The 27998-nt window shown below is 47.1% G+C and overlaps 1 protein-coding gene across 4 annotated transcripts in view; it reads right to left on the bottom strand.

Annotated features, from left to right (window-relative positions):
• Positions 1-19943, bottom strand: part of upf2 (UPF2 regulator of nonsense mediated mRNA decay) — a 73077-nt gene extending 53134 nt beyond the window's left edge. For 2 of the 4 annotated variants that reach the window (XM_078419472.1, XM_078419469.1), the window contains exons 1-7: positions 19887-19943; positions 16078-16135; positions 14025-14100; positions 10798-11184; positions 6822-7601; positions 5059-5219; positions 2235-2432 (exon numbers count right to left, since the gene is read on the bottom strand). In XM_078419472.1, the coding sequence (XP_078275598.1) occupies positions 2235-2432; positions 5059-5219; positions 6822-7601; positions 10798-11153 (1495 nt within the window). In that variant the 5' untranslated portion in view covers positions 11154-11184; positions 14025-14100; positions 16078-16135; positions 19887-19943. Of the gene's footprint in view, positions 1-2234; positions 2433-5058; positions 5220-6821; positions 7602-10797; positions 11185-14024; positions 14101-16077; positions 16136-18498; positions 18728-19886 lie in introns of those variants that run through there. The other 2 variants (XM_078419470.1, XM_078419471.1) reach the window with 2 other exon arrangements.
• Between the last annotated feature and the right edge of the window lie 8055 nt (positions 19944-27998).

Raw genomic sequence — 27998 nt, 5'->3', positions numbered from 1 at the left:
ATACTAAGGACGTGCGGGTTTGTAGGTTGATTGCCCCTCTGTAAATCGTCCCTGGTGTGAAGGGAGTGGATGGGAAAGTGGGATAACAGAGAACTAATGTGAACGGGCGATCAATAGTCAGTGTGGACTCGGTGGGCCGAAGGGCCTGTTTCTATGCTGTATCTCTACGCTAAACCAGGACTAAAACTGAACTAAACTTGATGATTCTACGGACAATTATCGGAAGGGTCTGACTTCTTCAGAAGGGTCTCGACCCAAAACGTCACCCGTTCCTTCTGTCCCAAGATGCTGCCTGACCCGCGGAGTTGCTCCAGCATTTTGTGACTACCTTCGATTTTAACCAGCATCTGCAGTTTTTTTCCTACTACACTGTTCTATTTTCTATAACTGCTTTGATGACTAGTTAAGCGAATCGGCTATCAAAACTGTCAAAGTTTAAATCCTCCGACATTCAAACACGAGGAAGCATACCATTAAAACTGAAAATGGTTAACTTAAATAATTAAAAGAAACATTATTAAAACCATCCATAGTAATAATGGTGGTGCAAACTGTAGATTTTCTGGATGACTGGATATAACTCCTTTCAACACTTTTAATTAACTTTTATGATATTAGTAGAAATTTTAATGCAAATGCAGTTAAGTCGATACTGTTAAAATAAAAAATATCAATTATCTTCTACATGTCTGACATCCCACCCAAAGACATTTTTTTCCTCTTCAAATGGATGAAGAGACATTAAAATGGCGGCGCTGCCCTAGCAGCTGCGGCTCACCTGCGGTCCATTTGTCTTTGTGTTTTTGTTGTTTTTTTTGTCTTAATTGTAGTTGTGATGTGGTGTTTTTGTGTTTGTGTACTATGTGTGTATGTGGGGGGGAGGGGGGGAACTGTAACATTGTAAATAGATGTCCCTTCCGAACGGAGACCCGACCTTTGTTTTCTGGGCCGTGTCTCCGTTCCTGCTGCGGCCTACCATCGGCCCAACTCCTGGAGCTGGCGGCCTCCAGGGCTCTGGTTCGCAGAGCCCGCGGATCGGACTTACCATCACCGGAGCCGGCCGTCCTCGGAGGCTGCGGGAGCGGCTACGACTCGCCTTAGGCTCTGGCCGCGTGGATGCCGACATCGGGAGCTCCGGCAGCGGCAGCGTGTTCGCCCGCCCCGGGGTCGCGGGGCATGGGGCGCGGACATTCACCGTCCGGCGCGGCCTAAGATGGCCGCGGGATATTTCTCTGCTTGGCGGGGGCTTCAATGTCGGGAGCCACGACCGCCACGACGTGCAACAACAGCGGCAGCAGCAGCGTGTTCGCCCGCCCCGGATCGGACTTATCATCAGCGGAGCCGGCCGTCTTCGGAGGCTGCGGGAGCGGCTGCGACGCGATGCGCCTTGGGCTTGGCCCGCTGTGGACCGTCCGGCGCGGCCTGCAACAACAACAACCTGGCTGCGGGCGAGGACAGCGGGAGAAGGGAAAGACATTGTGGCCTTCCATCACAGTGAGGAGAGGACTGGAGGAGACTCACTGTGATGGATGTTTCTTTGATGGATGTTTCTTTTTTTGTGTGTTTTTGGGGTTGGGTAATTTGAATGCCTATTTAATGCTTTTATTGTTGGACTGTGTTTTTGGGGGTTTTGGGGTTGTGTAATTTGAATGCATATTTAATGCTGTTATTGTTGGGCTGTGTTTTGGGGGTTTTTGGGGTTGTGTAATTTGAATGCCTATTTAATGCTTTTATTGTTGGACTGTGTTTTGGGGGTTTTTTGGGGTTGTGTAATTTTAATGCTTATTTAATGCTTTTATTGTTGGACTGTGGGTGACTGAATTTCGTCCAATATTGGATGACAAATAAAGCTATCTTGTATCTTGTATCTTGTATCTAAACTAAAGTCTAAAGGAGCTTCTAGTGTAAAGTCACAGCGTGGCAACAGGCCCTTCGGCCCACCGAGTCTGCACTGACCCCATACATTATTAACACTATCCCACACACTCGGGACAATTTTACCAAAGCCAATTAATCTACAAACTTGTACGTCTTTGGAGTGTGGGAGGAAACCGGAGCACCCAGAGAAAACCCACGCAGTCACAGGAAGAACGTGCAAACTCCATGCAGGCAGCACCCGAGGTCAGGATGGAACCCGGGTCTCTGGTGCTGTCGAACAGCAACTCTACTGCTGCGCCCCATAAATGACACAAATATATACAGGGATCCTTGTCAAGCACCAAATACTGGCTTACCTTTTGAATCTTCTTTGTTGCCATCTTTATTCTGCGCGTTCTTGTCATTGTCCTTGAATAATATGGCAGGCACAAAAGCTTTCAGGTCAATGAGGTTTTCGTAGAAATTGCGTGCGTCTTCGTCCTCCCAAATTCCTCCGTCGAGGTCGTACTCTCCAGGCTTCCCGGGAGTGAAGATGTCTATACCAGCGCCGTGTTCTGTCAAGTAAGAACATAAATAGTTGAGCTCCAACACTGTAATGGTTCAGTGCATCAACAGTCATTTTAATGTCACGTGTGCAAACGCACAGTGAAATTCTTTTCTTACCGGCAGTCCGGTACGGTATTGCCATACCTAAACATATCCCCAATTAGCAAGTGTACAGAGAGAGTCAGTCAGAAGAAGGGTCCCAACCCAAAATGCCACACATTTTTGCTATTGAGGGAGTGCAGCGTAGGTTCACCAGGTTAATTCCTGGGATGGCGGGACTGTCATATGATGAAAGAATGGAGCCACTGGGCTTGTATTCACTGCAATTTAGATGGATGAGAGGGGATCTTATTGAAAATTATTAAGGGATTGGACAGATGCAGGAAACATGTTCCCGATGTTGGGGGAGTCCAGAACCAGGGGCCACAGTTTAAGAATAAGGGGTAGGCCATTTAGAACTGAGATGAGGCATTACCTTTTCACCCAGAGAGTTGTGAATTTGAGGAATTCTCTGCCTCAGATGGCAGTGGAGGCCGATTCACTGGATGCATTCAAAAGAGAGTTAGATACGGCTCTTAGGGCTAGCGGAGTCAGGGGGTATGGGGAGAGGCAGGAGCGGGATACTGAATATGGCTGATCAGCCATGATCACATTGAATGGCAGTGCTGGCTCGAAGGGCGAATGGCCTACTCCTGCACCTATTGTCTATGTTTGTATGTATCTATTCATGATCCCCAGCAATGCTGCCTGAGCCACTGGTTACTCCAACATTGTAATCGTTTTTGGCTTAAGTGAAACTATTGACTTCCATTGATGGTGTTACCTCACACCCACCACTGCCCATGTGCACCCATTACTCCCGCTATGCCACCCCTTCCCCCATCCCATCCCACCAGTATCCCTCCCTCCGGCTTTACATTTCACCCCTCCACTTTTCTCCACCCTTGTCCCCTTTGCACCTCCAGCCTTTGTCACTGACTCCACCCATCTGCCCATCACCCCCCCCCCACCTGTATCCACCTATCACTTGCCAAGCTTTGTCCCACCCCCACCTCTCTTTTTCCAGCTTTCTTCCCCCCTACTACGGCAGTCTGAAGAGGGGTCCCGACCCGAGACGTCACCTGTCCATTCCCTCCACAGATGCTGCCTGACCCACTGAGTTACTCCGGCACTTTGTGATTTGCTCCAGCCAGTCTTTCAGTGACACCTAGTGGAAAGTTTGTAAAATGTAGTTTACAATTTCACCAGTTTGCAATCACAAATTGCACTGCAGCTATCGGAATCAAATGCTGGGCTCAGCAGCTCGAGTTCGTCAGTAGAGTTAGTTTTAGTCTTACTTTAGTTTAGAGATACAACACGGAAACAGGCCCTTCGGCCCACCAAGTCCACGCCGACCAGCGATCACCCCTTCACATTAGTTCTGTGTTACCCCACTCGGGGTCATTTTCAGCGGCCAATTAACCAACAAACCCACACATCTATGGGATGTGAAAGGAAACTGGAGCACCCTACAGTTGTACAATCACATGGAGAACATGCAAACTCCACAACCACAGCACCAGAGGTCAGGATGGAAGCCCATTGGGTCTCAGACACTGTGAGGTAACGGCTCTACCAGCTGCACCAGAGTGCCGCCCAAGCTGAAGATCTCAGATAGTTCACTAAATCTTTTTATATTGGAACAATAAAAAACGGAAGAATGTTTATGACGGCTCTGATTTATGGTACAATGGGGAAATTTTCACCACGGTGTGGACTAACACATCATCATTAGCACCACAGCCTGGTTCGAGAACCGTTCCATCCAAGACCACATGAAATTGCAGAGTTGTGGGCATAGCCCAGACTGTCACACAAACCAACCTTCCTTCCAATGACGTCCTATCTCTAACTAGAGATTAGTCCTGACCACCCACCTACCCCATTGGAGACCTTTGAACTATCTTTACTGGACTTTATTTTGCACTAAATGGCTTGATTGTAATCATGTAGTCTTTTCACTGACTGTACAGCACGTAACAAAAAGCTCTTCACTGTACCTGTGACAATAAACTAAACTAAACCATCCAAAGCTGTGATCTTAATATGAACAAATACAAGAGATCACACATTATTCACTCACAAAATGCTGGAGTAACTCAGCAGGTCAGGCAGCATCTCGGGAGAGAAGGAATGGGCGACGTTTCGGGACAAGACCCTTCTTCAGTCTGAAGAAGGGTCTCGACCCGAAACGTCACCCATTCCTTCTCTCCGGCGATACTGCCTGACCTGCTGAGTTACTCCAGCATTTTGTGAATAAATACCGTCGATTTGTACCAGCATCTGCAGTTATTTTCTTACACATTATTCACTACATCAGGCGGCTGGGCTGCACAGTGGGCAGAGCCAGAGACCCGGGTTCCATCCTGACTACGGGTGCTGTCTGTGCGGAGTTTTACGTTCTCCCCATGACCTGCGTGGGTTTCCTCCGGGTGCTCCAGTTTCCTCCCGCACTCCAAAGATGTGTGGGTTTGTACTGTAGGTGAATTGGCTTTGGTACATTGCAAATTGTCCCTAGTGTGAGGTTGCTGGTCGGCACGGACTCAGAGGGCCAAAGGGCCCGTTCCTGCTCTGCGTCTCTCTCACGTCACTCACCTTCCTGCGCTGATTTATCTTGGGGAAGTTCAGGCATGTTTTCATCCAGTAGATCAGCCAGGCTCTGCGTGTTTGCCAACAGCTTCTGGTAGGAGGTGGCAAATTCCTCGTACTGCTTGTGCCGATCTTCACTCAGCTCTCCTTTTGAATGCAAAATGCGCCTGGGAGAAAAGGCAGAGAGCGGGAGAGCTTGTAAAACGGAGAGCCATTCCGTTGACACGTTAATTAAATACAGCAAACATTATTTATTTTTTTAAGCGCAAAATGTTAATTATAAATTTTGAGACCAATGCAGAATCAATTTTGTGCATGCATATTTTATTGATGCATCAATTTGTTGCTAGCAATTATTAATCCACTTGCAAAGTGAAGCAAGAGAATTGCAAACCATTGGGCAACACTGGAACCGCAGCCTAATTTCAGTTGGCGATACTGTCCAAATATACTTCCCCTCTCCTCTTCCCCCCCCCCCACCCACCACCTTCTCTCTTGTGGCCCATCTGCACTTGCATCTATTTCTCCCCTCCACTTCCACCTACATTTCTTCCTCTAGTTTCACAATTTGCAACTTTAGTTTAGTTCACTTTCGAGATACAGCATGGGAACAGGCCCTTCGGCCCACCGAGTCCATGCTGACCAGTGATCACACTGCCCTGCTCACCAATTTACAATTTTACCAAAGCCAATTAATCTACAAACCTGCATGTCTTTGGAGTGTGGGAGGAAACCAGAGCACCCGGAGAAAACCCACCCAGGTCACGAGGAGAACGTACTAACTCCGTACAGACAGCACCCGTAGTCAGGATGGAACCCGGGTCTCTGGCGCTGTGAGGCTGCAACACTACCCACTGCGCTACCTTGCCGCCCTCTCTGTATATACTGTGCAGACAACTGAACCGTCCTCTCACCCAGTAGAGAGCGGTCCTGGCCTCCCAGCTACCCCATTGGAGACCTTCTATCTTTAATTGGACTTTATCTTGCTCTATGCATTATACTCTTTATCTGTACATTATACTATTGATCGTAATCACATATCGTCTTTTCGCTGATCGGACAGCACGCAACAACAAAGCTCTCCTCTGTACCTAGGCACACGTGACATTAAGAATAACAAACTAAAGCAGCCAAATTCTGCTGCAGCTCCATCCATGGGTTTGCAGACGACACTACTGTGATGATACTGTAATTCTACTCCTGTCACTTATGACCTGGTATTTTATTTCATTCACATGTTTAAACCATAATGTTTTATTCTTAGTGTTTTAATGTTTTATGCTTTATTCTTAATTGTTTACTGTATGTCCGCGTTGTTACTTGTGAGCGGAGCACCAAGGCACATTCCTTGTACGTGTACATACTTGGCCAATAAAACGTATTCAATGCGAGTGGGTGTGGGGTAGCGTCTGTGTGCAGGGATGGCTGGTCGGCGTGGACTCGGTGTGGGGTAGGGTCTGTGTGCAGGGATGGCTGGTCGGCGTGGACTCGGTGTGGGGTAGGGTCCGTGTGCAGGGATGGCTGGTCGGGGTGGACTCGGTGTGGGGTAGGGTCCGTGTGCAGGGATGGCTGGTCGGCGTGGACTCGGTGTGGGGTAGCGTCCGTGTGCAGGGATGGCTGGTCGGCGTGGACTCGGTGTGGGGTAGGGCCCGTGTGCAGGGATGGCTGGTCGGCGTGGACTCGGTGGGCCAAACAACCCGTTCCCACGCTGCATCTCTAAAATAAACTAATTCCCTTAAAAAAAAACGAAAGAGAAAAAGATGGCTGACCTGTTCTGCCGCTCCAGGTTCTGCAGTTCGCGGTGGTCTTTCTTCAGGTGCTTTGTGAGCGAGGTGAAGTACTCTCTCAGCAGATTCATGAAGGGCTGCTGCTTCTCCAGACTGATGATCTGTCCGGGGGGGAAGCTGAGGCTGTACTTGTCGGAGGCCAGCTTCATCTTCCTGGTCACGAGGCTGGCCACATCGTCACCGCAGTGGCGGCAGAAGCTGATGATGACCGAGACGTGCGAGTGGGTATCGCGGTCGACGTAGATGATGTTCTTCAGCTGCTCGTAGATGAGCGACAGACCCTCCTTGTCGGTGAAGATGCCGCAGATGGTCAGCTCGGCGATGAAGCGCATGTCGGTCCTCAGCTTGCTGATGTTGGGCATCTTCTCCTCCCTCCTGGCCTCAAAGTGCTTGCGCCAGCCCTGCAGGAGGAGCGGCGAGAAGTCGACGTAGCGCAGGTGGAAGAGGCAGCACAGGTGCACGGCACAGTTGACGTCGGAAAGCTTCAGCTTGGCCTCTACCACCGAGGTGATGGCCTCGGCGATGTACTTGCTCAGGTTGAGCACGTTGAAGTCACTGGACAGGCCGTCCCTCTGCTGCTCCGTGATGGTGCGCAGCTTCTTGACGAAAGCCGTGTTCTTCTTCAGGCTGGAGTCCAGCCGGGTGAAGAAGCTCTCCTCCGGCCTGCACTCCTGGGCCGTCTGGTTGCGGCCGCGCAGCTCCAGGCGGATCTGATGCCGCTCCCAGGCCTCCTGGTGCAACTGATACGCCTCTTCCTTCTCCCTGCAGGACAAGCACAGAGACAATCGCATCACATATCTACCACTGTGCTGCACCACTTATCCCTTCACTCTGGCTGCCATGATTGCATTCATATATAGTCTTTTCTTTGTTGGCATGCATATGGGCCGGTACGGGGGCCTGCGGTGGATTTGCTGCCTTACTGCGCTTGCAGAGCCAGAGACCCGGGTTCCATCCCGACTACGGGTGCTGTCCGTACAGAGTTTGTACGTTCTCCCCGTGACCTGCGTGGGTTTTCTCCCGGTGCTCCGGTTTCCTCCCACACTCCAAACACATACAGGTTTGTAGGCCAATTGGCTTGGTAAAATTGTAAATTGTTCTTGGAGCGTAGGCTAGCGTTAGTGTGCAGGGTAATCGCTGGTCTGCGCGGACTCATTGGGCCGAAGGGCCTGTTTCCGCGATGTATCTCTAAACTAAACTAAATTAAATTTGAGGATGATCTTAGAGGTGCACAAGATCACGAGAGGAATAGATAGGGTGAATGGACGTTCTCAGATTAAAAGGATTTAACCGTAGCAAGGAGATGAGGAAGAATTTCTTTAATCAGAGGGTGGTGAATGTGTGGAGTTCTTTGCCACAGACAACTATGGAGTCCAAGTCAATGGATATTTTTAAGGCTGAGATTGAGATTCTTGATTAGTGCTGCCGGAGGAGGTAGTTAAGGCAGGATATTTCACAGCGTTTAAAAAATGTTTGGACGAATACATGGATAGGAATGGTTTGAAGGGAAATGGGCCAAGTGCAGGCAGGTCGGTTCAGTGCAGTTGGGGCATGCTGGTCAGCATGAGAGAGTTGGGCTGAAGGACCTGTTTCCACACTGTATGACAATGACTACATGACTCGAAGACATAGGTTTAAGATAAGGGGGCCAAGTTCAAATGAGGCATTTTATTTTTAAATTGGTGCATCGGAGGCTGAGGGAAGGACTGATAGACGTACATAAAATTATGAGAGGCGTAGATAGGATAGACAGTCAGAACCTTTTTCCCCAGCGTGGTGCGTATTCACACAGAAGATGGTGGTTGTATGGAACGAGCTGCCAGAGGAGGAAGTTGAGGCAGGGACCATTACAGCATTTAAAAGACACTTGAACAGGTACTTGGAGAGGACAGGTTTCGAAGGATATGGGCTAAACCCGGGCATGCGGGATAGACAATAGACAATAGACAATAGGTGCAGGAGTAGGCCATTCAGCCCTTCGAGCCAGCACCGCCATTCAATGCGATCATGGCTGATCACTCTCAATCAGTACCCCGTTCCTGCCTTCTCCCCATACCCCCTCACTCCGCTATCCTTAAGAGCTCTATCCAGCTCTCTCTTGAAAGCATCCAACGAACTGGCCTCCACTGCCTTCTGAGGCAGAGAATTCCACACCTTCACCACTCTCTGACTGAAAACGTTCTTCCTCATCTCCGTTCTAAATGGCCTACCCCTTATTCTTAAACTGTGGCCCCTTGTTCTGGACTCCCCCAACATTGGGAACATGTTTCCTGCCTCTAATGTGTCCAATCCCCTAATTATCTTATATGTTTCAATAAGATCCCCCCTCATCCTTCTAAATTCCAGTGTATACAAGCCTAATTGCTCCAGCCTTTGCGTCAGATTAGTGTAGAAGGGGCATGTTGGTCAGCATGGTCGTGTTGGGACGAAAGGCCTGTTTCCGTGCTGTACTTTACCTGTCTATGTACCTGTTCAATATCATAAACATAAGTGTGCAGGAAGGAACTGCAGACGCTGGTTTAGACCAAAAATATACACAAAAAGTTGGAGTAACTCAGCGGGACAGGCAGCATCTCTGGAGAGAGGAATGGTTGACGTTTCGGGTTGAGACCCTTCTTCAGTCTGAAGAGATGCTGCCTGTCCTGCTGAGTCGCTCGAGCGTTTTGCGTCTATTTTCGTACACACAGTTATCTGACCATTATTTCGACAACTACTGACAGCAGGAAATGCATGAATTGGTGGCAGGAAATGCATGACTTTCCCTGCATTTACAAGAGGAACCACATAATAAATATTTCTGAAATAACTCCCAGGGGGTTGTGAGTGACCCTGTGCCTGCGTGAGTTTATGTTGTTTCATGATTACATGCAGCTCAGATTATAAAGTCAGACATAAGGGCCACACAGCATGGACGCAGGCCCTTCGGCCCAACATGCCCACGCCGACCAATATGTCCCATCTACACCCCCCCCCCCCCACCTGCATGCATTTGGCACATTTCCTTCTAAACCTTTCCTATCCATATACTAGTTTAAATGTATTTTAAATTCTGTTATGGTACCTTCCCAATTACCTCCTCTGGCAGCTCGTTCTGTACACCCACCACCCTCTGTGAGGTAGATAGAGCTCTTAAGGATAGTGGAGTCAGGGGGTATGGGGAGAAGGCAGGAACGGGGTACTGATTGAGAATGATCAGCCATGATCACATTGAATGGCGGTGCTGGCTCGAAGGGCCGAATGGCCTCCTCCTGCACCTATTGTCTATTGTGTGAATTTCACAAAATGCTGGAGTAACTCAGCAGGTCAGGCAGCATCTCAGGAGAGAAGGAATGGGTGACGTTTCGGGTCACGTGTGAATACGCATCATGCTGGGGAAAAAGGTTCTGACTGTCTGCCCTATCTATGCCTCTCACAATTTTATATACTTCTATCAGGCTTTCCCTCAGCTTCCGAAACACAGGAAAGTTGGCAAAATGCTTTAAAGAAAAAGGAACAGGTAAAGCACAGGAGGATGAACGGTGTATAAAATCACGAGGGGAATAGATCGGGTAGACGCACAGAGTCTCTTGCCCAGAGCAGGTGAATCAAGGACCAGAGGACATAGGTTTAAGAGGGAACGATTTAATAGGAATCTGAGGGGTAACTTTCTCACACAAAGGGTGGTGGGTGTGTGGAACAAGCTGCCAGAGGAGGTAGTTGAGGCTGGGACTATCGCAACGTTTAAGAAACAATTAGACAGGTACATGGATAGGACAGGTTTGGAGGGATCTGGACCAAATGCAGGCAAGTGGGACTAATATAGATTGGACATGTTGGTCAGTGTGGGCAAGTTGGGCCGAAGGGCCTGTTTCCACAGTGTGATGCTATGACTCTATAATTCAGTATTTTACAAGTGATAAACTTTATCCAAAGTCCCATTCGACACATTAGTGAACGTTAAAGTCTCCAGCGATGCTACCTCTGTCGAGCTGCTTCTTCCTCTCTCTGCCTCTTCTCCTCCTCCTCCTGTTTTTTCCTCTCCTCCTCCTCTACTTTCCTCTTCTCCTCCTCCTCCTTCTTCTTTTGCTCTTCCTCAGCTTTCAGCTTTTCTTCTTCCTTCTTCTTGCGCTTCTCATCTTCCTTTTTCCGCTTCTCGTCCTCCTGCCTCTTCTTCTTCTCCTCGGCCGGCTTCAGTCCCTCCCGTCTGCCGCTGCCGGCGGCCTTCTGCTCGTCCCGCAGCTTGTCCCGGCTCTGGCCGGTTCTCCTCTCCGCCCCGTCCTTCTCCTTGCCGCCTTTGCTCTCGCTGCTGAAGACCGGCGCGTCCTTCTCGTCCATGCTCGCCGGCCTCTTGCGCTCTCCTGGAGTCCTAGGGAGAGAAAAATAACAATGACCAAAAACACCCGAAACGTCACCCGTTCCTTCTCTCCAGGGATCCTGCCTGTCCCACTGAGTCACTCCAGCATTTTGTATCTATCTTCAGCTGGATAAAACCCTCTCAGGAAAAAATATGGATAAGGGGAGTCCAGAACCAGGGGCCACAGTTTAAGAATAAGGGGTAGGCCACTTAGAACGGAAATGAGGAAAAGCTTTTTCACTCAGAGTTGTGAATCTGTGGAATTCTCTGCCTCAGAAGGCAGTGGAGGCCGATTCTCTGGATGCTTTCAAGAGAGAGTTAGATAGAGCTCTTAAAGATAGCATAATCAAGGGATATGGGGAGAAGGTAGGAACGGGGTGCTGATTATGGATGATCAGTCATGATCACAGTGAATGGTGGTGCTGGCTCGAAGGGCCGAATGGCCTACTCCTGCACCTATTGTCTATTGAAAGGTTTTGAAGGCATACGGACCAAATAGGACTAGTTTCGACTTTAGAGATTCAGCACAGAGACAGGTTCTTCGCCCCACCGAGTCCGCACCACCCAGCGATCCCTGCACATTAAACACTGTCCTGCACACAGCAGGAACTTTTACATATCCTGAGAATATTTGTGCAAGTTCTCAACTCCTTCTCGGGGTTTGGACGCGGTGTTCAGCGTGTGACCATATGAGGCAGTGGTTGCTGTGACCTGGCAGTGCTGCAGTAACTGGGTTGAATCATTAATAATTGACCCAGCCTCTGGTGAAATGGAACACCAGATAATGGTGAGGCTGGCTTCGGTTGCACAATGGACCAGGGGTTGTTCTTGTAGCAGTGTAGTAGTTATTAATATATGAATATTATTTTAAAAATCAATAAACGGTGTATTTTGTTTAATGTTCATATGGATTGGCTGTGGTTGTACAGAGGACTTTAGTTTTTATTTTGCACTAGTATAGTGGTTATTAATATATAATATACTTGGGGTGGCGCAGCGGTAGAGTTGCTGCCTCACAGCGCCAGAGACCCGGGTTCCATCCTGACTATGGGTGCTGTCTGTACGGAGTTTGTACGTTCCCCCTGTGACCTGCGAGGTTTTCTGATGCTGGATGATCAGTCATGACCATATTGAATGGCGGTGCTGGCTCGAAGGGCCGAATAGCCTACTCCTGCACCTATTTTCTATGTTTCTAAGTTCATAAGTGAAAGGAGCAGATTCGCCCACTCGGCCCATCGAGTCTACTCCACCATTCAATCATGGCTGATCTATCTCTCTGTCCTAACTCCTGCATCGTTCTGCTGATGGGTCATATAGAAACATAGAAAATAGGTGCAGGAGTAGGCCATTCGGCCCTTCGAGCCTGCACCGCCATTCAATATGATCATGGCTGATCATCCAACTCAGTATCCCGTACCTGCCTTCTCTCCATACCCCCTGATCCCTTTAGCCACAAGGGCCACATCTAACTCCCTCTTAAATATAGCCAATGAACTGGCCTCAACTACCTTCTGTGGCAAAGAATTCCACAGATTCACCACTCTCTGTGTGAAAAAAAACATTCTCATCTCGGTCCTAAAAGACTTCCCCCTTATCCTTAAACTGTGACCCCTTGTTCTGGACTTCCCCAATAACGGGAACAATCTTCCTGCATCTAGCCTGTCCAACCCCTTAAGAATTTTGTAAGTTTCTATAAGATCCCCCCTCAATCTTCTAAATTCCAGTGAGTACAAGCCGAGTCTATCCAGTCTTTCTTCATATGAAAGTCCTGCCATCCCAGGAATCAATCTGGTGAACCTTCTCTGTACTCCCTCTATGGCAAGAATGTATTTCCTCAGATTAGGAGACCAAAACTGTACGCAATACTCCAGGTGTGGTCTCACCAATGCCCTGTACAACTGCAGCAGAACCTCCCTGCTCCTATACTCAAATCCCCTCGCTATGAATGCCAACATACCATTCGCTTTCTTCACTGCCTGCTGCACCTGCATGCCTACTTTCAATGACAATTAAACTCTTGACTCAGTGACTGAGTGTTTAATGATGGAACATTCAACCGGCTGCTACAAGTGCAAACGTAAAAGCTGTCAAATGACCCACTTTCTTGGTGTAGCCTGTCTATCTACGCATTATAGTAAACAAAATATGAAATTATAACCTTCAACTGTGTGCGATTTCAAATTGGTTCCACTCAAAAAAATAATTGTGCCAGTTTAGTGTAGTTTAGTTTAGAGACACAGCAGGGAAACAGGCCCTTCCATCGACCATCGATCACCCGTTCACACTCGTTCAATGAAATCCCACTTCCACATCCACTCCCTAAAACTAGGGACAATTTTACAGAGGGCCAATTAACCTACAAACCCACACATCTTCACAGGGAGAAGGTTTAGGTTTATGATTGTCACGTGTACCGAGGTACAGTGAAAAGCTTCGTTTTGCGTGCTATTCAAACAGATCAGAAATACCATCCAGAAAGGCAATCAAGCCAAACAAAAGTACAATAGGTAGAGCAAAGGGGAAGATACAGAGTGCAGAATATAGTTCTCAGCATTGTAGCGCATCAGTTCCACAGACAAAGTCCAATGTCCGCAATGGGGTAGAAGTGAATCACATAGCTTATGGATGGACCGTTCAGAAGCCTAGTATCTAGCATGGAAGGACGTACAATCTCCACACAGACAGCACCCGAGGGCAGGATGGAACCCGTGTCTCTGGTGCTGTGAGGCAGTGGCTCTACCAGCTGCTGAGTAGGAAGTTAATTTATTTTTGTGCAAGTCAAATAATGCCACAGCTGTCAGCTGTTCCCCCAACCCCATTACCTCAGGGGTTAAATACAAGCAAAAACTCACCAGAAGGCAGAGAATGTCAAAATGCTCAATGCCACATTCCAGTAAAGTTGGCTCACAACATCAGGTTCACAATCACCTGCAGAAATTGAAGAAGGCACAGTTATACCAAACACAAGACATTTGTGTAGTTCTGTCTAGTGGTGATTTTTATATTCACCAGTTGATCATTACTGTACATGGGGATGATCAATATCAAACCTTCACACATTCTGAAATCATTAGCAGGCCATTGAGCACTAACTTATACAGAAATTATTTCCTGGTACATTTGTCTTCAGAACCACATGCCTGAAATTATCAGGCTTTATTTACTCCAGATATTGGATGAAGTAGACATTTTTGTTTGCACAAACCATGAGTTGATGGGTGTTTAAAAAAATACTAAGATAGTTTCAACCACAGCTTATCAAACCAGAGTTAAAAGAAACACTTGTAAGTGTTGAAAAGTAAGTGTAAGTGTCGTAACTTATGTTGAAAGACTGGAGCGACTAGGCTTGTATACACTGGAATTTAGAAGGATGAGAGGAGATCTTATCGAAACGTATACGATTATTAAGGGGTTGGACACGTTAGAGGCAGGAAACATGTTCCCAATGTTGGGGGAGTCCAGAACAACGGGCCACAGTTTAAGAATAAGGGGTAGGCCATTTAGAACTGAGATGAGGAAAAACTTTTTCAGTCAAAGAGTTGTGAATCTGTGGAATTCTCTGCATCAGAAGGCAGTGGAGGCCAATTCTCTGAATGCATTCAAGAGAGAGCTAGATAGAGCTCTTAAGGATAGCGGAGTCAGGGGGTATGGGGAGAAGGCAGGAACGGGGTACTGATTGAGAATGATCAGCCATGATTGAATGGTGGTGCTGGCTCGAAGGGCCGAATGGCCTCCTCCTGCACCTATTGTCTAAGTGCAGTTTCATGAGGAGCCGTAATAAGGTACAACTTGGAAAAGGGAGGCTGGAAAATAGGACAGGTGGGTTCGATTAAAATAGGACAATGTTGTTTCATTTAGAGCCAACACAGGCATGTTTAAGATGTTTTTGCATGGGCACATGGAAATGCAGGGAATGGAAGGATACAGATCACAGGCAGACAGAGATTAGCTTATATTAACTTATATATTAACTTAATTAGCTTATATTAACATCATGTTTGGTACTGGGGTTGCCAACTGTCCCGTATTAGCCGGGACATCCCGTATTTTGAGCTAAATTAGTTTGTCCCGTACAGGACCGCCCTTGTCCCGTACGGGACCGCCCTTGTCCCGTACGGGACCGCCCTTGTCCCGTATCAGCCATGATCACATTGAATGGTGGTGCTGGCTCGAAGGGCCGAATGGCCTACTCCTGCACCTATTGTCTATTCTCATCCTAGAATGTCTGTGGCAAACATGATGTTAATATAAGCTGATCACCTCTGATCTATATCTCGGGTTCCCAAATAAGGGACAACAGGTGATGTCACCGCCCCGCGCCACACGTGGTGGAGCGGGAGCACGTAGCCGCTGGCTGGGTGAGGTCACGTGGGGCGTGGGGTGACGTCACCCTTTGTCCCTTATTTGGGACTGAGGAAGTTGGCAACCCTAGATATGGATCATGGGCAGACAGAGGTGATTAGCTTATATTAACATCATGTTTGGCACTGACATTGTGGGATGAAGGGCCTGTTTTTTTTTGCATTGTGGGCCATATGGCCTGTTCCCGTTCTGGAATGTTCAATGTTCAATGGATGAAATGGCCTCCCACATGGCAACATTACACGGATTCCAAAATTAAATGTCTTCAAGTTCATGAGACGTAGGAGCAGAATTAGGCCATTCGGCCCATCAAGTCTGTTCTGCCATTTCCCTCTCAACCCCATCTTTCCCTCTCAACCCCATTCTCCTGCCTTCTCCCCATAACCTTTGACACCCGTACTAATGAAGAACCTGTCAACCTCTGCTTTTTTCCGATCACCCAAGCGAATCACAGGGTGGGGACTACTACAATACCAAATTAAAAGTGGCAAATTCAGCTGTGCAAGACCTTTCTCCCCATTCAACGTAGCATCGGTTTCTTACCTTAAATGGTTCAATCAGGGAGGCAGAAAATTAATCTCGGGGAAATCTCAGCCGGATTCTACAAGGGTAGAATGAAAGGAACGTTGAGTATATTTAACCCGCATAGATTCATGCACCAAAACACAAATGTGTTCCAAAATAATTTAGAAATGTTTTAAATGTTATCTTTCATTGCAAGGTTCCCCATCAGTTATAACTCTACACAGGAAATTTCATTTGCGATCCCTTATGACTTTCACTTCTTTGTTGCTTCAAGAGAGTGTCTTTAAGATTAGTTTGACAAAATATTAACAGGAATATTTCAAGGCAATGGTCTATTTCTGAGACACCCGAGACGGAAAATTTGTGATATATTACATCCGTAAGTTTAAATTGAGAAAATACCTTTCTCTGAGGAACTTATAAACTTATGATAGATACAAAATGCAGGAGTATCTCAGCGGGACAGGCAGCATTTCTGGAGAGAAGGGAATGGCTGATGTTTCAGGTCGACACCCTTCTTCAGACTCGACCCGAAACGTCACTCCAGAGATGCTGCCTGTCCCTCTGAGTTACTCCAGCATGTACTGTCTATCTTTATGTTTAAAGCAGCATCTGCAGTTCTATCTTGCACATTATAAACCTATGACCTTTCTTGTCAATAATTGCAAGAACGTACAGTGCCAATCTGTTTAAATGACAATCATTGAATTCCATCTGTAGAATCTTTATTGCATTCTCTCTATCATGAATATATCCTTCATTATTATTCCCAGAGCAAGGGTTGATCACAGAAGACAAGAGAATTTGATTCATCACAACATTTTCCTGTATTAACTTCATGATTCTTCATCTCCTTAGTTTACTTTATTGTCACATGTGCTGAGCTACAGTGAAAAACTTTTTGTTGCGTGCTAACCAACAGACGGAAAGACTAAGTTCTCCAGAGATGCTGCCTGACCCGCTGAGTTACTCCAGCGCTCTGAAACGTCACCTATCCATGTTCTCCAGAGATGTTGCCTGACCCGCTGAGTTACTCCAGCACTCTGTGAAACGTCACCTATCCATGTTCTCCACAGATGCTGCCTGACCCGCTGAGTTACTCCAGCACTCTGTGTCCTTTCACATTTCCACACTGTTTCATCCGTTTTACCCTTGCCCATACGCTGAACCTGTTAGTGCTGTATTTTGAAGCCTCTGCAATGAAATGCATCTTCCATTTGTGCTTTCATACAGCAGGGAAACCGGCCCTTCGGCCCCACTTGCCCTGCTGACCAAGGGTGTCCCATTTACGCTAGTCTCATCTGCCTGTGTTTGGCCCATATCCCTCCAAACCTTCCCTAACCATGTACCAGTCCAAAGGTCTTTTAAATATTGTTATGGTACCTCCCTCAACTACCTCCTCTGGCAGCTTGTTCCACACACCCACCACCCTCTGTGTGAAAAAGGTGCCCCCAAGATTCCTTTTAAATCTTTCCCATCGCATCTTGAGTCCTCTGGTTCTCGATTCCCCTACCCTGGGTAAAAGACTTGTCCATTCACCCTATCTATTCCCCTCATGTTTTTATCCACCACCAGAAGATCACCCCTTTGCCTCAAGAAGGGTCTGAAAAAGGGTCTTGACCCGAAACGTCACCCATTCCTTCTCTCCTGAGATGCTGCCTGACCTGCTGAGTTACTCCAGCATTTTGTGAAATAAATACCTTCGATTTATACCAACATCTGCAGTTATTTTCTTACACCCTTTTGCCTCCTGTGCTCCAGGGAATAAAATCACTCATCCCCACCCCTTGTAATCTGGTTAATAAATGCAATCCACTGTCAGAAGGAGCTGGAGAATTGGCAACGCTGGTATTCTGCTTGAAAACGAAAGTAAGAATAAACCAATAACCAGAAAATACTGGAATAACTCAGCGGGTCAGGCAGCATCTCTGGCGAGAAGGAATGGATGACGTTAAGGGTCTCGACCCGAAACATCACCCATACCTTCTCTCCAGAGATGCTGCCTGACCCTCTGAGTTACTCCAGCATTTTCTGTCCATCTTCGATTTAAACCAGCATCTGCAGTTTTCTTGCCATACACACCATGAACACAGGATTCACTTGCAGTAACACGCATTAATTGTGAAACTCAGAACTGCAAAGAAGGGACAGGGAGAAGATACAGATAGCACGATGACAGCAGGCAAGGATAGATGAAAACAGGGATAATGGGGGGGGGGGGGGGGGGGGAAGAGGACTGACAAATGACAACATTGAAACACAGACACAAGGAACGACAGATGCTGGAATCTCAAACACAGAAGGCAGAACCCTTCACAGGTGGACGTCATTGCATCTGTGCCAGTCCAAAATTCCCTCTCAAGGACCAGTCTCACCCCCACACTCCCTCCTCTCCACTCTCCCATCAGGCAAGACGTACAGAAGTTGGAAAACACATACCACCAGATGCAGGGACAGATTCTACCCAGTTGTTATCAGGCAACTGCACCTGTCTGTCAACTAGAGAGCGGTCCTGACCTCCCATCTACATCATTGGGAAACACTTGGACTATAATTAATCGGGCTTTACTACTAATGTTTATCTTGCACTAAACATTACTCCCTTTATCCTGTTATGTGTACACTGTGGGCGGCACAACTGTGATCATGTACAGTCTTTCTGCTGCCTGGATAGCACGCAACATAAACCTCAGTAAATCGTGTACCCTGTACCCCCCTCTCTCCCCGTTTTCCTTTTCCCCCCATTCCCCCTCTCCTCCCCCATACACCCCCCCTTCTCAACACCCCCCTCTTCCCCGGTATCTTCCCCCACCCCTCTCTGTTACACCCCCCAACAACATTACCACCCCACTATCTCCTCTCCCCCCTGTACCTCCCCTTTTCCCCTGTACTCTTCTCACCTCTATCTCCCCCTGAACCTCCCCTCTCCCCCATGTACCCTCTCTCTCTCTCTCCCCTGTACCTTCTCCCCTCTCTCCCCCTGTACCCTCCCCTCTCTATCCCCCCCCCTCTACCTCCTCTCACCTCCATCACCCCCCCCCCGTCTCTCCCACCTGTATCTCCCCTCTCCCCCCCCCCCCCCCCTCCTATACCCCTCGGCATCCCCCCCCCCGGTATCTCCCCCCTCTCCCCCCCCCCCGTATCTTCCCCCTCCCCCGGTATCTTCCCCCTCCCCCGGTATCTTCCCCCTCTCCCCCCCCCCCCGGTATCTTCCCCCTCCCCCGGTATCTACCCCCTCCCCCCGTATCTCCCCCCTCTCCCCCCCCCCCCCCCGTATCTTCCCCCTCCCCCGGTATCTTCCCCCTCCCCCGGTATCTCCCCCCTCTCCCCCCCCCCCCCGTATCTTCCCCCTCCCCCGGTATCTTCCCCCCCCCCCCCCCCCCCCCCGGTATCTTCCCCCTCCCCCGGTATCTCCCCCCTCTCCCCCCCCCCCCCGTATCTTCCCCCTCCCCCCGTATCTTCCCCCTCCCCCGGTATCTACCCCCTCCCCCCGTATCTTCCCCCTCTCCCCCCCCCCGTATCTTCCCCCTCTCCCCCCCCCCCCGTATCTTCCCCCTCCCCCGGTATCTTCCCTCTCTCTCCCCCCCCCCCCCCCCGGTAGCGGACACACTGGGTGTAGCGCGGTCCGGTCCGGTCCGGTCCGGCGCGGCGCGGCGCGGATGGACTGGACTGGTCTGGCGGTGTCGGCGCGGATGGACTGGGACGGACCGGTCACTGGCGGTGTCGGCGCGGATGGGATGGACTGGGGCGGGGATGGGATGGGATGGGATGGGATGGCGGACGCGCCGGTGTCGGTGCGGTGGGATGGCCTGGCCTAGACTGATTACCGGCCCCGCGGTTCCTCTCACCGATCCTGCAGGCGCGGGCGGCGGACACCCCTTTCCCACCCCCCCCTCCACACACCCCGAGGACCCCAAACCGCCAACCGCTGGGCGGGGCCCCGCGCCCGGGACGGACGTGACGTCGCCGTTGCCAGGGGCGTTACTAAGGGGCGGGGCCCAGCGCTGTCATGGGGCGGGGAGTGACGTGCATCGGGGTGTGACTGACACCGTCTCCGCCCAATGGGCGTGTAGGGGGCGGGACCAGTGCGGTCCGGTACGTCATGCCGCCAGCCTGTGACTGCCGGTCACCACCAGCAGGGGGCGAGACCTCGGAGCGAGAGCAAGTGGAGACACCTGAGCACCAACTCACCTGGGCACATAGATACCTGGGTACCAACACACCTGGGCACATAGATACCTGGGTACCAACACACCTGGACACATAGACATAAGAAAATAACTGCAGATGCTGGTACAAATCGATTTATTCACAAAATGCTGGAGTAACTCAGCAGGTCAGGCAGCATCTCGGGAGAGAAGGAATGGGTGACGTTTCTGGTCGAGACCCTTCTTTGTGTCTTTGAAGAAGGGTCGCGACCCGAAACGTCTCCCATTCCTTCTCTCCCGAGATGCTGCCTGACCTGCTGAGTTACTCCAGCATTTTGTGGACACATAGATACCTGGGCACCAACACACCTGGGCACCAACACAACTGGACACCTTGGCACCAACACACCTGGACACATAGATACCTGGGCACCAACACATCTGATCACCTGGGCACCAACACACTTGGGCACATAGATACCTGGACATCTGGGCACCTGGGCACATAGATACCTAGGCATAAACACTGGGCACCTGGACACCTAGACACCTGGACACATAGAGACCTGGACACCAAAGATACTAGAGGAGCAAGATGAACCACTCCGTCAAAATCGCCTATACTGAAGTGTAGTACGCAAAGGAGCGTAACATCCGCCATTTTAGTAAGCACCTGGGCACATAGACACAGACACTTGGACACATAGACACAGACACCTAGACACCTGGACACCTACACACCTGAGCACTTAGACACAGACACCTGGACACCTGGACCTGGACACATAGACACAAACACCTGGACACAGACTCCTGGACACATAGACACATACACCTGGACACCTAGACACCTGGGCACATAGACACCTGGGCACATGGACACCTGGTCACATAGATACCTGAACACCAGCCAACATGTCCCATCTATACTTCCTGTGTTTGGCCCATTGCCCTCCAAACCTGTCCTATCCATGTACTTGACCAACACTTAAACGTTGGGATAGTCCCTGCCTCAACTACATCTGCCATCATCATCCCCACCTGTTTGAACACTAATCCAACATTAATCCTATGTGTAGAAAAGAACTGCAGATGCTGTTTTAAATCGAAGGTAGACACAAAATGCTGGACAGGCAGCATCTCTGGAGAGAAGGAATGGGTGCGTTTCGGGTCGAGACCCTTCTTCGTGTGGGGTTTTGTTTTTCCCACAGTTTATTCCAATCCCTCCAGGTGCTGCCCATCCACCTGTACACCAGCAGCGATTCACAGTGGCCAATTAACTGGGCAAGCCATACAGCGTTGCGATGTGGAAGGTGAGCGTGGCGTGCATGTGGTCAAGGAGAAGGTGCAAACTCCACAGGCAGCGACTGAGGTCAGGATTGAACGTGGGCCTCTGGAGCAGTGAGGCAGCTGCTCTACCAGCTGCACCACAGTAAGTTCCAATTGAATAATTGAATTGAATAAACTTTACTAGCCAAATTTGTGCACATACAAGGAATTTGCCTTGGTGCTTTGCTCGCAAGTAACAACATGACATACAGTAAACAATTAAAAATAAAACATTATAATTTACACATGTGAAGAATGAAATAAAATACCAGAGCAAAAGGAGACTACAGACATTTGGTTGTCAAGTAGAGCTACTGCTCATGTGAAAAAGCTGTTTTTATGTCTGGCTGTGGCTGCTTTGACAGTCCGGAGTCGCCTTCCAGAGGGAAGTGCTTCAAAGAGTTTGTGGCCAGGGTGAGAGGGGTCAGAGATGATTTTGCCCGCTCGCTTCCTGGCCCTTGCAGTGTACGGTTCGTCAATGGGGGGAAGGTTGCAGCGGTAGAGTTGCTGCCTTACAGCGAATGCAGCGCCGGAGACTGAGGTTCGATCCTGACTACGGGTGCTGTCTGTATGGAGTTTGTACGTTCTCCCCGTGACCTGCGTGGGTTTTCTCCGAGATCTTCGGTTTCCTCCCGCGCTCCAAAGACGTACAGGTTTGTAGGTTAATTGGCTGGGCAAATGTAAAAATTGTCCCTAGTGGGTGTAGGATAGTGTTAATTTGCGGGGATCGCTGGGCGGCGCGGACCCGGTGGGCCGAAGGGCCTGTTTTTGCGCTGTATCTCTAAACCTAAAAATCTAAATCTACAACCTTCTCGGCTGATCGGACGATGCGCTGCAGCCTCCAGATGTCGTGCTTGGTGGCTGAGCCAAACCAGACCATGATGGAGAAGGTGAGGACGGACTCTATGATGGCATCATTGCCTGTGGCAGATTGTGTTTTCTTTATGTGATCTCTCGTCATTCTTCTAATCTCCTGAGAATACAAAAGGAAACATACTCGATTTCCCCCGACACAGCAATGAATCCCGCTAAGTATGATGTAATACATTTGCAAAGGACTAGTGAGGGGAGGAGGTACATCATGAATAACGGGAGCTCAGGGAGTATTAAGTAACAACGGTACCTCGGTGCACAAGTCTGAATATACCTGAAGCTGGCAGCACAGGGAGATGATGAGGTGAAAGATTCAGCAACTCAAATGCACAGGAATGAAACATACAGAATGGTGAAAGGCCTGGACAGAGTGGATGTGGAGAGGATGTTTCCACTAGTGGGAGAGTCTAATACTAGAGGGCATAGCCTCAGAATTAAAGGACGTTCTTTTAGGAAGGAGATGAGGAGAAATCTCTTTAGTCAGAGGGTGGTGAATCGGTGGAATTCATTGCCACAGACGGCTGTGGAGGCCAAGCCAGTGGATATTTTACGGCAGAGAAAGATAGAATCTTGAATAGTACGGGTGTCAGGGGTTATGGGGAAAATGGGGGTGAGAGGGAAAGATAGATCAGACATCATTGAATGGCGGAGTAGACTTGATGGGCTGAATGGCCTAATTCTACTCTTATTCATTATGACTTTTGATTTAGTCAAGTCAAGTCAATTTTATTTGTATAGCACATTTAAGCACAACCCACGTTGACCAAAGTGCTGTACATCAGCACAGGTACTAAAAAAGAACATACAATAGCACACAAATTATAAGCAGATTATAAAAATTGGTAGACACCACCCAACCATCGAATGGGGTCTATAGGAAATGCTGCATCAAAAAGGCAGCCAGAATCATCAAAGACCCACACCACCCTGGCCACACTCTCATTTCACTTTTATCATCAGTAACAAGGTACAGGAATCTAAAACCATGACCTACAGGTTCAAGAGCAGCTCTTAGTTGTGTATGGAAGCTCACTGCTCTGTAGAAATTCTGGGCCATCATTAGGGTTGCCAACTATCTCACTCCCAAATACGGGACAAGGTGATGTCATCGCCCCGCACCTCATGTGACCTCACCCAGCCAGCGGCCACGTGCTCCCGCTCCACCAATGGCGGCCGCCCGACCCAGGAGGCGGGTTGCCAGGTAACCTCCGTTAGGCCAACACACTCGCTCAGCCCCGCTCCCCGAACCGAACACACTCCGTTAGCTTACACTGTCTCGGCCGACAGCGGCCCGCGGGCCTAATATGGGACAAGGGCGGTCCCGTACGGGACAAACCAATTTAGTCCAAAATACAGGATGTCCCGGCTAATACGGGACAGTTGGCAACCCTAGCCATCATCTCCCTATCAATCTTGGCGTGAGAGCAAGTGGAGAAAGTGGAGCAGCTGGAAGGGCCGCTGCCTCACAGCGCCAGAGACCCGAGTTCAATCCTGACCTCGGGTAATGTCTGCATGTGGAGTTTGCACGTTCTCCCTGAGACCTCGTGGGTTTTCTCCGGGTGCTCCAGTTTCCTCCCTCATCCTAAAGACCGCAGGTTTGCGGGTTAATTGGCCCTCTGTAAATTTAGTTTATTGTCACGTGTACCGAGGTACAGTGGAAAGCATTTTGTCGCGTGTAAAAAAATATTCATTAAGAAAGATGCAGGTTAGTCAGGAACTGTCAGCACATATGTGTCGATCTTCGGTTTAAGCCTGCAGTTCCATCCGACAGGTCACATCAAAAGTGACCTGACAAAAGGGAAAGCCTTGCTGGTCACGTTGGAGAGAACAATATTGGCCCAGCATTCCACAGTTCAAAATTCCTAACAGACACCAAAAAATAATTTATTCACCTATTTACAATAACATGTACAATACTAAATTATTCAAAACAAACCCTGCACCCCAATGCAAGCAAAAACAAATATACCAAGTTTATAAAAACATAGAAACGTAGAAAATAGGTGCAGGAGTAGGCCATTCGGCCCTTCAAGCCTGGACCGCCATTCAATATGATCATGGCTGATCATCCAACTCAGTATCCCGTACCTGCCTTCTCTCCATACCCCCTGATCCCTTTAGCCACAAGGGCCACATCTAACTCCCTCTTAAATATAGCCAATGAACTGGCCTCAACTACCTTCTGTGGCAGAGAATTCCACAGATTCACCACTCTCTGTGTGAAAAAAAACTTTCTCATCTCGGTCCTAAAAGACTTCCCCCTTATCCTTAAACTGTGACCCCTTGTTCTGGACTTCCCCAACATCGGGAACAACCTTCCTGCATCTAGCCTGTCCAACCCCTTAAGAATTTCGTAAGTTTCCATAAGATCCCCCCTCAATCTTCCTGGTTTGAATGTGAGTGATAGAAATTTACTGGGTGCAGAAATAACTATGAAAGACGTTGAAGAGACTATTAAATCCATGAAAAATGGGAAGACTCCTGGCCCTGATGGCTTAAATAATGAATTTTATAAAAAATTCAGTGGTTTGATCTCTCCACGTTTGCAAACTGTATATAGTCACGCCTTTAAACAACAGAGATTGCCACAAACTCTGACTGAATCAACAATAATCCTCATTCCTAAAAAAGATAAGGATTCTGAAGACCCTGGTTCGTATAGGGCGATAGCTCTTTTAAATACTGATCAGAAGATATTAGTGAAAATCTTAGCTCAGAGATTAAGTCTAGTTATAGACAAATTGATACACCCCGATCAATCAGGCTTTATAGCCAAACGATATTCATTTTTCAACTTGAGACGCTTGTTTAATATAATTTATTCAAATAGACTATTAAATGAAGATTTAGCAATCATCTCGCTAGATGCTGAAAAAGCATTTGATCAAGTAGAATGGCCCTATCTTTTCTCAGTGATGGAAAAATTTCAACTAGGTGAAAATTTTTGTGCATGGGTGAAACTTTTATATACATCCCCAACAGCTAGAATATTAACTAATCAAATGCTGTCATCTAAATTTCATTTAGCTAGGGGTTGTAGACAAGGATGTCCACTATCACCACTTTTATTTGCCCTTATCATAGAACCACTTGCTGAGAGTATTAGATCAAATTCAGATATTTATGGCTACAACACTAAACATACAACCATTAAAATTTCTTTATATGCGGATGATGTATTAATATATATTACAAAGCCAGAAATTAGCATTCCGAATTTATTAAATCTCATAACTCAATTTGGTTCATTTTCAGGTTATAGAATTAACTGGTATAAAAGTGAAATTATGCCAATAATGGAGCATAATCCGGCCATACTTCAACAATTTCCTTTCAAAATTGCCTATGAAAAGTTTAAATATCTTGGAATTTACGTGACTAGGAAATATACTTCTTTATTTAAATCAAATTTTCCTCCTTTACTTGCTAAATTACACAGAAATATCCAATTTTGGAAAACACTTCCTATATCATTAGTTGGTCGTAGTAATGCTATAAAGATGATCTTTCTTCCACAGCTACTATACTTATTTCAAGCAATTCCGATCTACCTTCCAAAAAAGTTTTTTTTTAAAATTGATTCAATTGTTACTAATTTTATTTGGGACTACAAGACTCATAGAATAAATAAAAGACACTTATGTAAGTCTAAAATTAATGGAGGAATTGCTTTACCTAACTTTTTATTTTATTATTGGGCGGTTAATATTAAAAATATAACCTGCTGGTTGGATGATTCTGATCAACAACCGGATTGGTTAAAGATGGAGAAAGAGGATTGTTTACCATTCGATATTGGTGCGATCCTCTTAGCTCCAATAAATTTAAATAAAAAAACATATGGAGGTAATCCCATTATACACAGTGTTATCCGTACCTGGAAACAATTAAAGCTTACGTTAAAATTGAGTAAATTATCTGTTTTCCTTCCTATTGCGAATAATCCTTCTTTTAAACCGTCTGTCTTAGATAGAGGCTTTGCTCAATGGAAAAGTTATGGAATCAAAAGGGTGGGAGATCTTTATCATAAGGGAACTTTTCTTTCGTTTCAGGAGTTACAGCAGAAGTACGGATTACATGTTAATAATTATTTTAGATATTTACAACTTAGAGATTATGTAAAATCACACATGCAAGAATATAAGTTTAGAGGTCCAGAAACACTTGATGTATGCCTGAATCGACATTATAACTCAAATAAATTAATATCTTTTATTTACAATATTCTCCTTGACATTGACATTCCGTCATCAGAATCTTATAGACGAGCATGGGAGGACGAATTGAATCAATTTATAATGCAAGATATATGGGATGAAAGTTTACAACATATACATCAATGTTCATTGAATACTAGACATTCCTTAATACAATTTAAAATAATACATAGATTACATTATTTGAAGACGAAATTAAATAGGATTTTTCCTAGTATCTCTCCTATGTGTGATAAATGTCAATTTCAAGAAGCTAATTTAACTCATATTTTCGTAACTTGTATAAAAATGCAAAACTTCTGGTTGGAGATTTTTAAAATAGTTTCTAAAGTTATTAATAAAAAATTAGATATGGACCCAAAATTAATTATATTAGGATTATCAGAACATACTACAAATTTTACAGTAAGTCAGGTACATTTTCTTGATTACAGTCTAATAACTGCGAAAAAACTAATACTTAAATTTTGGAAAAAACCAATAACCCCCACAATTAAAATGTGGACTATGGAAATGACAGAGACCCTGCATTTGGAAAAAATAAGGTTTGCCTTAATCGACAAACCTGAGTTATTTTAAAAAATATGGTCTCCATTTATTGAATTTTTAGAAAAGTAAATGGGTTTGGCACAGGACTAAAATAAAAAAAAATTTAAATAAAAAGTTGAAACTTGAGTTGGGGGTTGGATGTACAGCTGTGGTTTTTGTCTCCCGGATCTACTCCCGTTAATTTTTATTGTTAGATCCTTTTTTTTTTTTTTTTAACCCTCTTACTCTCTCTCCCCAAGTTTATAGTTTTATATTTTTATTTTTACTTTCTCTCTTCAAAAATTTAAAAATTGAAGCTATGTAAGAACTTTGTAACAAATGTGTTTTTTCTTATTTCGATTTGTACATATGCTTTTCAAAAATAAAAAAGCATCCCCCCTCAATCTTCTAAATTCCAGCGAGGCTGAAGAAGGGTCTCGACTCGAAACGCCACCCATTCCTTCATTCCTTCTCTCCACAGATGCTGCCTGTCCCGCTGAGTTACTCCAGCACTCTGTGAAATAATATATTCCTTTATTGTCCCACAACGGGGAAACGTCACCTATCCATGTTCTCCACAGATGCTGCCCGACCCGCTGAGTTACTCCAGCACTCTGTGAAACGTCACCTATCCATGTTCTCCACAGATGCTGCCTGACCCGCTGAGTTACTCCAGCATTTCGTGTCCATCTGCAGTACCTTGTGGCTGGCTGGTAACTTGCAGCAGTTTTTGTTGGTGAATGTGCTGGGTAACACAGGGGGCGTTTAGCTTTTCTGCACCGAGCCATTGGCTGGGCTGTAGAGTTTGGAGGCGGTGTCTGTGCGTCTTGCTTACTTACTTACT

This window comes from Rhinoraja longicauda, chromosome 23 (assembly GCF_053455715.1).
Source record: "Rhinoraja longicauda isolate Sanriku21f chromosome 23, sRhiLon1.1, whole genome shotgun sequence".
NCBI classification, from domain to species: Eukaryota; Metazoa; Chordata; class Chondrichthyes; order Rajiformes; family Arhynchobatidae; genus Rhinoraja; species Rhinoraja longicauda.
Note: the sequence above shows the minus strand (reverse complement) of the source record. Positions and strands in the feature narration are given on the sequence as shown.